We start from the raw sequence: 12,326 nt of genomic DNA, 5'->3' as shown, positions 1-12,326 counted from the left end.
ACATCCCCGACATTCTTTGTCCCCCTGCCCGCTGAACTTCCCCTCCATACAGACAGTAAGTGAATACCAGCTAATCCATCTGCCCGTCGGTTGCAGACCTATTTCTTGGAGACCGGCTGCTCTAATTGCGCGCCTCCGGTGAGAGGAGCAGCGGGGCGGCGAGGAGACGCGTTCAAGTCCAAGGGAAAGTGCGCGCTTGGGTCTCCTCCTCTCCCCGGTCAGTGTTGGGGAACGTTACTCCAAAAGTATTCTGACCTATAAAGCCAAAGTGCAGTAGCTAAAATAATTAATCAGTAAAAATGGATTTAAAGTGTGTTTACAGTCCCAATAAATAAATATTTGGCACATATATGATACATTATTGTTTCTCGTGGTATCATTTCTATCCAAATCAATCCTAACCTCCACCCGTCCAGGCCCAACACTGTGCAGAACTCATGTCACTGATGGTTTTGAAGTAAGGGTGTGTAGGGCAGTATCTATTACTCTTACGTGTTTACTGACTGCAGCTGTTTCAGGGAGAACCATGATTCCCTTTAATATATTTTTTTGTTGCACATATTATCATCCAGGACTTTTATTTCCCTAAAGCATCGAGATATCCATTTTTCCACAATAAAAGATCAAAATAAATAAATAAAAATAATAATAAGGTTGGACATAGGTTTGTGGATTTGAGATAATGATGAGGTAACTAAAATGAAAATAGAGAAATAGAACAACACATGATCTGCTACAATCTACCATCTGACGTCACCTTCTGCACGATCTGTTGTGGTTTAAACATGAATGAGAGCAAGCAGAGCCTGCAGGCGTCAGAGCTAGCACGAGCCACATCTGTTATGATTTATGAATGCAATAGCCAACAACAGTTTAATGCCACAAAAGACTCATTAAAAATGAACTGCACCCATTGGCAAAAGCCATGATATTACTGTAACATGGGATCACAAGTCCAGAGAGGCCTTGGTTTATTTTGGGTTGTTTTAATTTGAGATTTTTATCTTTAAAGCTTTAAAGTTATGTTTCTATTGCTATTTTTCTTCTTTTTTTTAAAAATAGAAACAGCAATATTGTTTCTTCTTTTTCTATGTTCCTATCACCCAACCACTGAGTTGATCCCAGTTTCTGTGTTTTGTCTAATCTTTTGGGCTGAATGTATTTTTTTGTGCCAGTATGTGCAGTCAGCATGTCGTTGGGGATTCACTAACACTCCCTGTGGGGCTTTTCTCCTCTAAAATGTCAGATAAAGGTCAGAGGTTGGCTCTATCAAAGAAATGCTCCAGCCAATATGAAAAAACTACAAGAGAGGAGTGTGCAGGGCTGCTTTGATAATCATGACACAGATGCAACTCCTCACTTCTTTTTTTAACCCTGACAAATCTGCAGTGTGTTCAAATGAAATGAGTCATTGTGTTAGGAAATGGGTACAAAGGAAATACAAATTTGGTCATGAGTTAATGAGGGTGCAGAGAATGCTATCAGTTCCATGCTAAATGTCAGATAAATTCAACATCACACAGAGTTTGATATATTTTTACGTTTAAAATGAAACAAAACAGATTACAGCAGAGGTGAGGTGTACATTTCTTACATTTCTTACAACACAGAAGCAGCTTTTTTCCTCATGAAATATACATCCTTCAAAATCGATTATAATGCAAAGTATTCAAGTGTAAGAGAGTGGCTTTTGTATTTACATGACGTGTAGATGTTTTATACAATTCTATTTGGTGGTTAAATGCATGCGGGCAACCTCAAACACAATATCTGACCAACCACAACATGAAACAGGGACATCTAGTTTACAAATGACATGAATAAAACCTTCATTTACAGTATTCAGTTATAGCTTTTTTTATATTTACATCGACCTTCATCCTGTCTGTGCTGCTCTTAGATCAATAAGAGGTGTGGTGGCAGTCAGTGCGTTTCATTTCATTTCAAACGTTTTTTGAAGAAGCTGAGATGATTCACATAATCATAAAACAGGATATATGATGATATATTTCCACTTAAGTTGTTTTAGTGCTTTAGATTTTGTACCCAATGGCTTTAAAAAAGAAGTCCAGTCGTGTGTTCAGTACTGTTTGATGAGCCTTCGTCTCTGGGAGGTCTTCCTCAGTAGATGTCTGAAGTCGTGCGGGTTGTCGTCAGTGCGACTCTCTGTGGAGGTCATTCTGGGAACCGAGCGCCTGTGGACATAACACAGGAGAGAGAAGTGAACACAGACACAAAGTAGAGATAAGAAGGAAAAGAAACAACAAGAGATTTAAAGTACAAAAAAAGAAAAAAAGATGACAAGATTCATATTCAGGGGAAATATTTCATATTGTTTCCTCAGCAGCCATTCATCATGTGTGTGTGCTGTCGGAGGCAGGACTGGGGGACAGATGAAACTGGAACATGGATTTGTCATTTTGACCAACTGGAAAGACGTTTTAGGGAAAAACAACCAAAGACTGATTGTGATAGGTGCCAAGTACCTCACGGTTGCAGCCCACTTATGCTAAGCAGCTAAAACTGTGCGTTGGAGCCATCCTTTAGCAGCAGCTTTGTGTTTTTAATTCACAGCACCATCAGTAATTTCATATTAATATTTTTAAACTAATACTCCAGCAAAATTGTTCTCTTAAAAAGGGATTTTCCATTTTAGTTATCATATCTCAGTTTCTGCTACGATCATGGCCAAACTGATAATTCGGACAGATCTTTCACTTCCATGTTGTGCTGCACATCTTTGCATCAAAAAAAAGAATTAAAATAAGGTTCTTTTTCATGGCAACTCCAGCTCTGGATATGCAGTGGAGTTTTCTACGACGCATTTGTCAATATCGAAGTCATCATGTTCATTAAATTGTGGAAAGCCTTGATTAACTGTGCAGCGCTATAATATGCCATCTTCGAAATGCATTAAAAAGCCTGTTTGTGACCCAGAATTTGCAGTAGTTGCATTAGTGTTCATGTGTAAACATAGAAATGACTGAGTGCAACCATTTTACCCAATTTAATGTAAAAATGTACTGTAACTTTTACTAAAGTTTTGTGAAAGTTTCCCTACAGATGAGTCACTGCACACAGACATTAAAGGTATCATATTGTAAAAAGTGATATATTTAACGTCTTTTTTCCTTAGAAAAGCATGTCGACGTACTTTATAAATACTGTGAAAGTATCAAAACACTCAATCCATAGAGAAATGCCCACAGCACGTATTCAGAAAGTGTGTCTTTTAACGAGTTGTGATGTCACAACTATACTATAAAGGTAGAAAGTGCTTCTATTGTACTGTTACAGTCATTCCCCGACTGCAATGCCAGTGCAGAGAAATGTAGAAGACCAAGGAAATGTTGACCAATCAGAGCAGACATGGCTTTTTCAGGACGGGGTCTTAAAGAGACATGTGCTAAAATGGAACGTTTCAGACAGAGGGTGAATGAGTATATTCAGACAGACAATAAGAGATAAATTACGTGTTTTTTAAACATTAAAGCATGTGAACATGTTCTAGTAGAAACACAAAATAAAATGATGAACCTAAAATGAAAACATGTGACTTATAACTAACAGTTTGATGCCCAAAGAGGTTTAAATGATCAAAAAAAAAAAAAAAATCACAGAAAAGTATAAAAATGTAATAATTTCTTTAGCAGAACTGTCTCATGGCCGCTCAGATTAATCTTGTGACCCCTTGTAAGGTCCTGGCCCCTTAGTTTTGGGAAGATAATGTAGTTCAAGTAAGCTCCACCTAGAAGAAGGTAAGGTAATTCAAACCTTTACCATGAGGTTTGGTAAGAAATCAATGTTTTTATTTTTTCCAAACGCAGCACACTGAGGAGGAGGACATACTTGTTGTTGCCGACAGGTTTTGGAGGCTCTGGTTCAGTGACGGCTCTCTCTCTGGTCTGTCTACTGGCAGAAACAGCAGCAGCTGGTGTCAGCTCCGTAGACCGTCTCCGGTCCATGGACCCTCTCCTCTGAACAGACTGCCTTCTCTCAGGCAAGCTGCTGGGGAACGTGTCCTCTGTGGGGAGGCAGGGTTCAGACCTGCTGGTGGGCAGTTGCTGGTAGTATTGGTCATCCACATCCAGCAGCTTCCCTGGACTGGAGCACAAACACAAGTGATGGATGTTAGGAAGACAGACTTCATAGTTTTTACGGTTTATATAAAGTCTTAGCCTGGTATACCCATGCCTTGCACACAATTTAATTTGGCCCAGCCTGGATTCCATGGATCCGATTGTTGCCTAAACGACACACCAAAGCTTGTACTGTAGCCTGTCGCTCTAAATATGTCATCTGGTAAGTTGATACGATTGGCTATGAGCTACGTACAGATGCATTTGGTAGACATTCGTAGCGCCAAATAAACGTCTCTGGGCAATCGTAAACCGTGCCTCAAATAAGAGAAAATGGATTGAATCGGTTGCTTTAGCCATGCTTAAAAAGTCTAGTAACCAATACCAAATACCAGTCTGAAGTGACAGTGGTATCTCCTCTGTAATATGTAGTTTTGTCCAATTTTCCTCCCTTTGTTAATGTTGTTGTTTACATCATATACACCCGTTCACATGTCTGCTTACATCTGATACACACATGTCTTTCTACATCTCACGCCGACGATTTTCTCTGTATCTAACCTGTACTAACAAACTAACATCCTGACACTTGTTCTACCTGTACTAACACACTAACATCCTGACACTTGTTCTACCTGTACTAACACACTAACATCCTGACACTTATTCTAACCTGTACTAACACACTAACATCCTGACACTTACTCTTCCTTTACACTTTATTCTTGTTGTTAGGTTAAAATGTTTTGTATAATTGCACTGTCGTTATTTGCTGCTCTGTGTGCCCTGAATTGCCCCCCGGGGACAAATAAAGTTTTTTGAATTGAATTGAATTGAATTGAATTGAATTGAATTGAATTTGAATTGAATTGAATTGAATTGAGTTCTGAGTTATATGTTGTCAATATTAAGAAATTCCAGATCGATCAATAAAATGAAGGTTGTGCTTCCAAGTCCTATCAGTGGTTCAGAACCACTGATAAAAGAATTTCTATGCATTTATTTAAAAAAAAAGAAATAAAGCTGGAGTTTTGAAGACAAAGGAGATCTAAAAAGGCCACTGAAGCATTTTAGCCTCTGTCAACTTCCTACAGAGGAAGAAACAAAGAGGCTTAATATGAACTCGTCCTGCTGCAATCAAGACCTGATAGATCACAGGTGCACGCTCTCTCAAAGAGACTCAACTGGACATATATCAATACATGAATAAAACATAATTTTTAATAAACATGACAAAGGCCTTTTACATAAAAAAACAGATGTGCCGGAAATCTGGATCTTAATTCTCTCAGAAACAAAAACTCCTTCAGTATAAAGACAACCATTTTTCAGAGAAAATGTAACGTAATCTATGTGTTCTGCATTGAAGTCCAGGCAGGTCTTTATTTTGACACTTCTCTTCCCTGACAATTAACTGACCACTGTTGCAGATTATAGGGGAAAGGATAAAAGAGGATAATTATAAAGCCCACAGTGTCTGCAAGTCTATTTAAATTGTCCATCAGCACCTCCCTCAGCTCCAGGGAGGCTGTCATGAAGCTGAACCTACGCTCTGACCTCCATATGAACAGACGTGGGGTAAAGTTTCCATGTGGCGATCAATAAGTCTCACACATTATCCTAATATGTGACAACAGCTATTGGAAATCGGTGTCTTTAGTCTCCAGTGCTGCAACATCAACATATCCCCAGTGATGATCTCATTCTAACACTGATGAGTTTGAGACCTTATAGCTGTAGATGTAGAGACACGCTGGACACACTGATGAAGCGTGATGAATGTGCCGCTCCAGGGCTGGAATGAAAAGGTCCCCTTGATTGTGATTACCTCCCTGTTCTCCGGCTGATTTATGTGTTTAAAGCAGCTTTTTACACAACTCTGAAAAGACCGTTAAACAGGTAATATTGAAGTGGAGCTTGTAAGATGATATTGGCTAATAATGACATTGTCATGACCCATAGACTGTATAAAAATGGACAGAACCTCTACGTTGAGGTCCGTTCTCTCAACTTGATCCAGTCTAGGATCGGAAACAATTAATCGAGTAACTCGAGTACTAAAATGCATCGAGACAAAATCTCTGCCTCAATGATTCCTTTAATTCCTAGCGCAGGGATCATTGTTCCACACGGACCGTTTTTGCAGATGTACACCACTACATCTGGAAAAGGCAGAACAGTTTGGGATTATTTTACACTTAAAAAAGAAGCCAAAAAGGTGCAATGTGTCCACTGTGAACCAGAACTGTTCTACCACAAATGCACGTCATCGAGGAGTCAGCGTCTGAGCTAAAAGCAGTCGTTTTTATTGTTGGTTTGAATAGTAAAGTTGTTCATGGTAAATTGAGAGCGTATTGCCTTCAACACACAAACACACACACACACATCTCATCTCCCTCTCCCCTTCACACGTGCACCCTCAAACACACACACACACACACACACACACACACACACACACACACACACACACACACACACACACACACACACACACACACACACACACACACACACACACACACACACACACACACACACACACACACCTGTTACCACACCAAATAGGCCTACCCCAGACATAATATATTTGTTTGCAAAATTATGCAAATTATAATCATTTTTTATACAAAATTATAAATATTTTTTTTTTCCCGATTACTCGATTAGGAAGGAATCATCAGTAGAATACTTGATTACTATCAAAAGATTTGATAGCTGCAGCCCTAATCGAATCGTCCTCGCCTACGGGAGTCGCCATCTTGTCAGACTTGGAGTCCGCCTCATTTCCTCTTACCAAAAAAGGGCATTGATGTCACATAGGGGGGAGGGAGATACATCCATCTGACGTATACCTCAGAGTTAAATAGGTTTAAATATGCTGTGAAAACGGCCTGTTTAACATGGCGGTCAATCAGAAACTGCTCTATTATGAAACCTGCCCCTAGTGGACACTCGGGGAACTGCAGTTTTTGGCACTTCCTTATTGGATCAGCCAGGAAGTTGCTGTGGTAGGGGCTTGTGATGACCAAAAGTTGATCTTTTTATAGCTCCAGTACAAGTTTCTGACAATAATAAGACATTCTGTGATGGCAAGGCAGTGCTTTTAACATACATACATGTATTTTTCCTTTTAACTTGAACTTTACTTTTAAACTTTATTGATCATTGGTCACACAGTTATTACTATGCAGTGAAATTGGACTTCTTCTTTTAACCCATCCTAAGGCGCAGTGAGCAGCTGAAAAGCAATTGAAGGTTTAATGTCTTGTTCAAGGACACTTCAACATGTGGACAGGTGGAGACGAGCCAGACCTAAACAAAAATAAAGAACAACCGCTCTACCCCCCACACCACAGTGGACACAGTTTCTGCCATACTAATGGTAGTGTGGGTATTGGAACGCAGGTGTTTGGAGTTCAACTAAACATTTGAGCTTTTGCAGTTTTCTATTTACACCAGATTCAGCCACCAGGGATCTAGAAAAGGTTCAGGAGCTGGTTCAGTGCCCATGCTAACCACCTTATTTTTCTTCTGTTTACCTTTATCAAACTGCTGCTGCTGCTTAAAGCACAAGCCACTGATTTCCTCATCCACAGGAATAACATCATAGGAAAGGCTTTAAGAGCTCGGTTGAATCACTATTATGTCAAATGTTTAGATGAAGGGAACAATAAAATGAAGATATTTGTGGTTCCCTGTTGCTGTTTCTGATTAACTCTGCCTCCCTGCTTCTCCTTTTTGTATGTCTTTACTCTTTACTTTCATCACCTCTGTCGACACTTCAGTTTCCACTCCTCTTACCACCCTCGCTCTCCCATCTCCCATCCTCCTCTGCTGTCAGCTTTAGCCAGAGATGCTATCCTTCCTGCTGACCTTCTCATCCCTAATGATGCATGTAAACTGCTCCTGTCCATCGCTGGCTTTATTTATCTGCTAACAAATTATTACCCTTGATGTTTAGCGCTGTCTTGCTATGTGTGTGTGTGTCTATTCAGAGTGCTGTGATAAAGTACCCTGGCCTCTTCTTGTTCAGCACGGCCCTATCGGTCTATCTTCAACCCCTCACTCTGGGTGGTATGCTCACCTTGTGGCCTATACGGCACATACATATGCATGAACGCACATCTACATTTCCCTCTCTAGCAATGTATATAAAACACCTTACATACCACCACGCCAAATATTTCTGATAACATTAAATTTCAGTTTGTTTAGCAAATGTAACCCAGGTGAGAGATGAGGCTAATTAATTTCACAGAGGATGTGTGTTACTCTGCAGATCATTAAGTTTGAACCCAGACAACGTCCTTATGTCGGTGCTGGGCTCTAGTCATTACTCTGAAGCAAGCGGGCAGCAGGCCAACCTCTTAAAACAGCAGTGATAGGTTGTTAAAATGAGGTTGAAATAAGAAATTTGCCACTTACTCCTCTTTCCTGGGCTTTCGTTTATCATCCTGGACAGACCGCTGGGTGAAGAGAAAGAGAGGACAGATAACTACATGTCAATCAAACACTCCTAATCTCTGTGTTCAGGTAAAGCAAAAAGAAAGTGGTTTTAGAACAGTGATTCCCAACCTGTTTTGGCTTGTAACCCCTGAATACGAAGCAAAAGGCTCTTTGGCCCGTTAACACACTGAAATATCTCAACAACCATCGGATAGATGGCTGTGACAGTTTGCGCGGACATTCATGGTGTGCAGAGGATGAAACCTAATAACCTAGGTAAAGCTGAGTATAGACATTTTTTAACAGAAGTTCATTGCTAGGCAACAGCCTGGGCTCTTGTTTACTGCCAGTTGATGTCATTCCAATAAACTGCAACAGGAAATAAACTGGAACTGTGAAAAGGTCCATCGACCAAAATAACCCAGTACCAAGTAGAAGACCTAACGAAACCCCTCCAGTCAAACAACATCTGCATTCACTCTGTTTTGTACCCAGATCTAGAAGGAAATGACTGAATATACCAACAAGACATGTGAAAGTATCAAAGGATGTAGTCTATTGGCAACAGTATCACTTTAATGGTACTGATATTATCATACAACGATACCCAGCCCTAGACTGTGGTGATGGATTTTTCCTCTAGTGTAATATCTCTACAACTATTGGACAAATATTCACCAATGTTTCCGTCCCTCAATGATAATAACCTTACCTCTTGTGGCACCATCACAACAAAAAATTTTTGTCAATTGTTTTGGATAATGACCAAATATCTGCAAAACTATTGACATTCCCATCAGCCTCAGCTGCAGTAATTAGCAAATAATAGCATTCTAACATGCTAAAGAAAGGTGGTCAACATGGCAAACACTGTACCTGCTAAACACCAGCATATTAACATTGTCTCAGTGAGCATGTTAGCATGCTGGTGTTAGCAATTGGCTCAAGGCACTAAAGTGACTGAGTGCAGCCTCACTGAGCTTATCAGCATGACTGCAAACTCAGTCTTGATGTGTAATTGATGAAATCGAAGCTTTTTCTAGATTAAAAACTAGAAAAAAAACTTTGTGTTATATTTTCTTTTTTTTGGGTTGTGACCCCATGTTGGGAACCACTGTTTTAAAATATGTTTTGTTACAGCAAATTATTTCCTAATAATAAAAAAAATCCCTCAAATATTCATTATTAAATGTTAAATATTTTCAGTGAATTTGACTCCAATGCATGTGATCATATTTGTAAGGGAGTAAACCAGTTATGATCTGGTTAATCGTGTTTAAAAAATACAGTGCTCAAAAACATTGTTTTTATAAATATGGCAATGTTATTGCTACCGTTTCTTACTCTTCATCAAATGCTAAATGTCTAGACTTTGTAATGAATTGATTAAATTATTGATTAGATGCAATAACAGGTTAGAACTAAGTCAACTAAACAGAACTGACAGCATTGCAAACAAACCTTAAGTGCAGCAAAAAGAGCTAGTTTTCGCTGAGCTATTGTTCGCTGAAATCATGAAACATTAAAAATAATTACATCAGCAGAACAATGAATAAAAAGCATTCAAAAAACAGACTCTTGAAGAAAATAGTTATGTGTCAAATGTACTAAAGAAACTCTGGAACATACTTTTGCAGACAATATTTCTTGCTTTGGTAACATATGCGGTTAAGAGCACTACAGAAAAATAAAAAAATGCCAATCAATAGCGCATTGTGGAAGTCGATAGCTGGGGAAGTAATTACAGTGTCACATGGCCAAGCTTTGTTGTAGTAAGTATCTGAAATCGTTCTCCATCTCTTTTCTGACTCACATGAATCAAGTTGTAATATGTGGAGTCCTCTGGTGTGTTCAGGGTCTTTGGCTGCTGGGTCCTGCGGGGGGTCCTCGACTGTCGCTTGTCAGCTGAAAAGTAACAAAGAACATCAACAGAAAAAACATCAGATGGTGGCATTGTGTTGATTTTTACTGAGCAGTTTAAACTAGACAAAAGACGCTGGAAATCGATTCCTGTTAGGAGTGAGCAAATGGATAAAAACTGAACCTCAAATACACTTTTAAAACATAATTAATCTGCGCTATTCAGTCAGTGGTTAGTCAGTGTTGTGAATTACTTACAACCTGTATTTCCTACATTATCCAAAACGTCTTTCAACAAGAGGTGTAAAAGTGTCTTATCTATATTGAGAGTTGAGAGAGTTTATGATCGACCTGTATCTGCAATGCATAATGGTTCACAGAAGCTCATGTTAAGGAGAAAAAACTGGTATTCTACTTTTTCTGTGATGGATTACTTCCGGTAAGAATTATACTGTTATTGTCATAATGTATTCTTTTTCCTCTTCTTCACAAACTCAACTGGAGCCGCACCAGAAAAGTTCACTTATCTGGACCTATGTTTACTTTTATCCACAGGTATAAGAAAAATATGACAAAAAAATGCCCTTTAAATACAAGTTACGTTTGTTGAGGCTATTTTTTGATTATAACTTTAACGTGTTGTCTCCTTTTAAATGTATTTTTGTCATTCTATGTATTTTATTAGAGAGAAGGCAGTAGAGAAAGGCCTGGAAATGAAGGAGCAGAGAAAGAGAGATGGGGAATGACAGAAAAAGGTCCTTAAAAACACTGCATCTTCAAAGAAAGGCGGCACGTCTTTTGCCTTTTACAAAATGGTCTCTTTCTTGGTTCCCTCCCACTACTCTGTGCTAAATTACATTTAGTGGTGATCATTTCTGCAGAAACCTGTAACCTTAGAAACATGATGTCAAGTTATCAGGTAGGCTTTTTTTCAAGAGTCAGGTCAGTGTTGTTGGGATCATTACATACATGTGAGAGACTATTGAGTGTGATCATGGCACCATGCTGATCTTTGACTCTATTGTGCTTATTGAACTGACCTCCATACATACTGCAGTTTAACCCTAAGGCCTTTGTCCAGTTTGAATTTTCCAACAGAGATTATGTGAAACAACCTTTGACACAAAGAGAAAGTGTCCGATAACTTTGATTCCCTGCATTCATTGTTCTGAACATAAAAAGACCAGATGGGCAGCTTTTTCATGCATAACATCTTCCATACTGTGTGTTGCAATCAATCATACTGGTCATGACTTCTACTGTCACAATATTCATCTTTGAGGCATGTGATTGTAATTACAATTATTAACATACTACAATGACCTTTGCTTGTCGCTCATTATTAATCACCGTTCATGTGAGAGGAAAACACACAGCGATCCATCATGTGCAGAAGATCTCAGGTAAAGGGGGTGAAAAGTTCTAATAATATTGAACAACTCCATCTAAAGGTCATATTGTATTGCTCAAACAACTTAGGCCAATTTCACACACCCCTCTCATTAATTCCTGCCATAATTGTTGGAAACACTTGCTCACAAAACGAGATTAACATTTGACGACCTTTTCCCATGAAGAACAATGTGACTGGCATTCCTCGGCTTTCATTTGTGAGCGCCACAAATTATTCTGATGAGGTTTATTGTGTCAATGAAATTCATGAGGACAGCTTAGAACTGTAGATGGAAAATGACCTAGTGGGGCTGAAAAGCATACTTTTAATAGGGAGTTGCAGTAGCCCTTGAAAATAACACGGTTAATTTATTCTGCTTTACCTCGGGCAATGTGCTGTGCTAAAGAAAAGCCTGTAAAAGGGCAAACATGCCCAGATTAAAGGAACACTGTACTCTACTGGAAAAAAACTGTGTCTAACGCTTTATTTGCCATCAACATAAAATCAAAAGCATGTCTAAAAGCACAGGAAGGGAATGTCACTTA

The 12,326-nt window shown here is 39.1% G+C and overlaps 1 protein-coding gene across 1 annotated transcript in view; it reads right to left on the bottom strand.

Moving 5' to 3' along the window:
* Nucleotides 1-2,080: 2,080 nt before the first annotated feature.
* myo3a (myosin IIIA) overlaps nucleotides 2,081-12,326 on the bottom strand; it is a gene marked incomplete at both ends in the record, with an annotated part of 57,623 nt that continues 47,377 nt past the window's right edge. The window contains 4 exons of the mRNA XM_083936507.1: nucleotides 2,081-2,195; nucleotides 3,850-4,104; nucleotides 8,508-8,548; nucleotides 10,342-10,433. Coding sequence (XP_083792633.1) covers nucleotides 2,081-2,195; nucleotides 3,850-4,104; nucleotides 8,508-8,548; nucleotides 10,342-10,433 — 503 coding nt within the window. The remainder of the gene's footprint in view (nucleotides 2,196-3,849; nucleotides 4,105-8,507; nucleotides 8,549-10,341; nucleotides 10,434-12,326) is intronic.

This window comes from Echiichthys vipera (genome assembly GCF_963691815.1).
Source record: "Echiichthys vipera genome assembly, chromosome: 21".
NCBI classification, from domain to species: Eukaryota; Metazoa; Chordata; class Actinopteri; order Perciformes; family Trachinidae; genus Echiichthys; species Echiichthys vipera.
The sequence above is the reverse complement of the archived record's forward strand: the minus strand, read 5'-3'. Positions and strand labels throughout refer to the sequence as shown.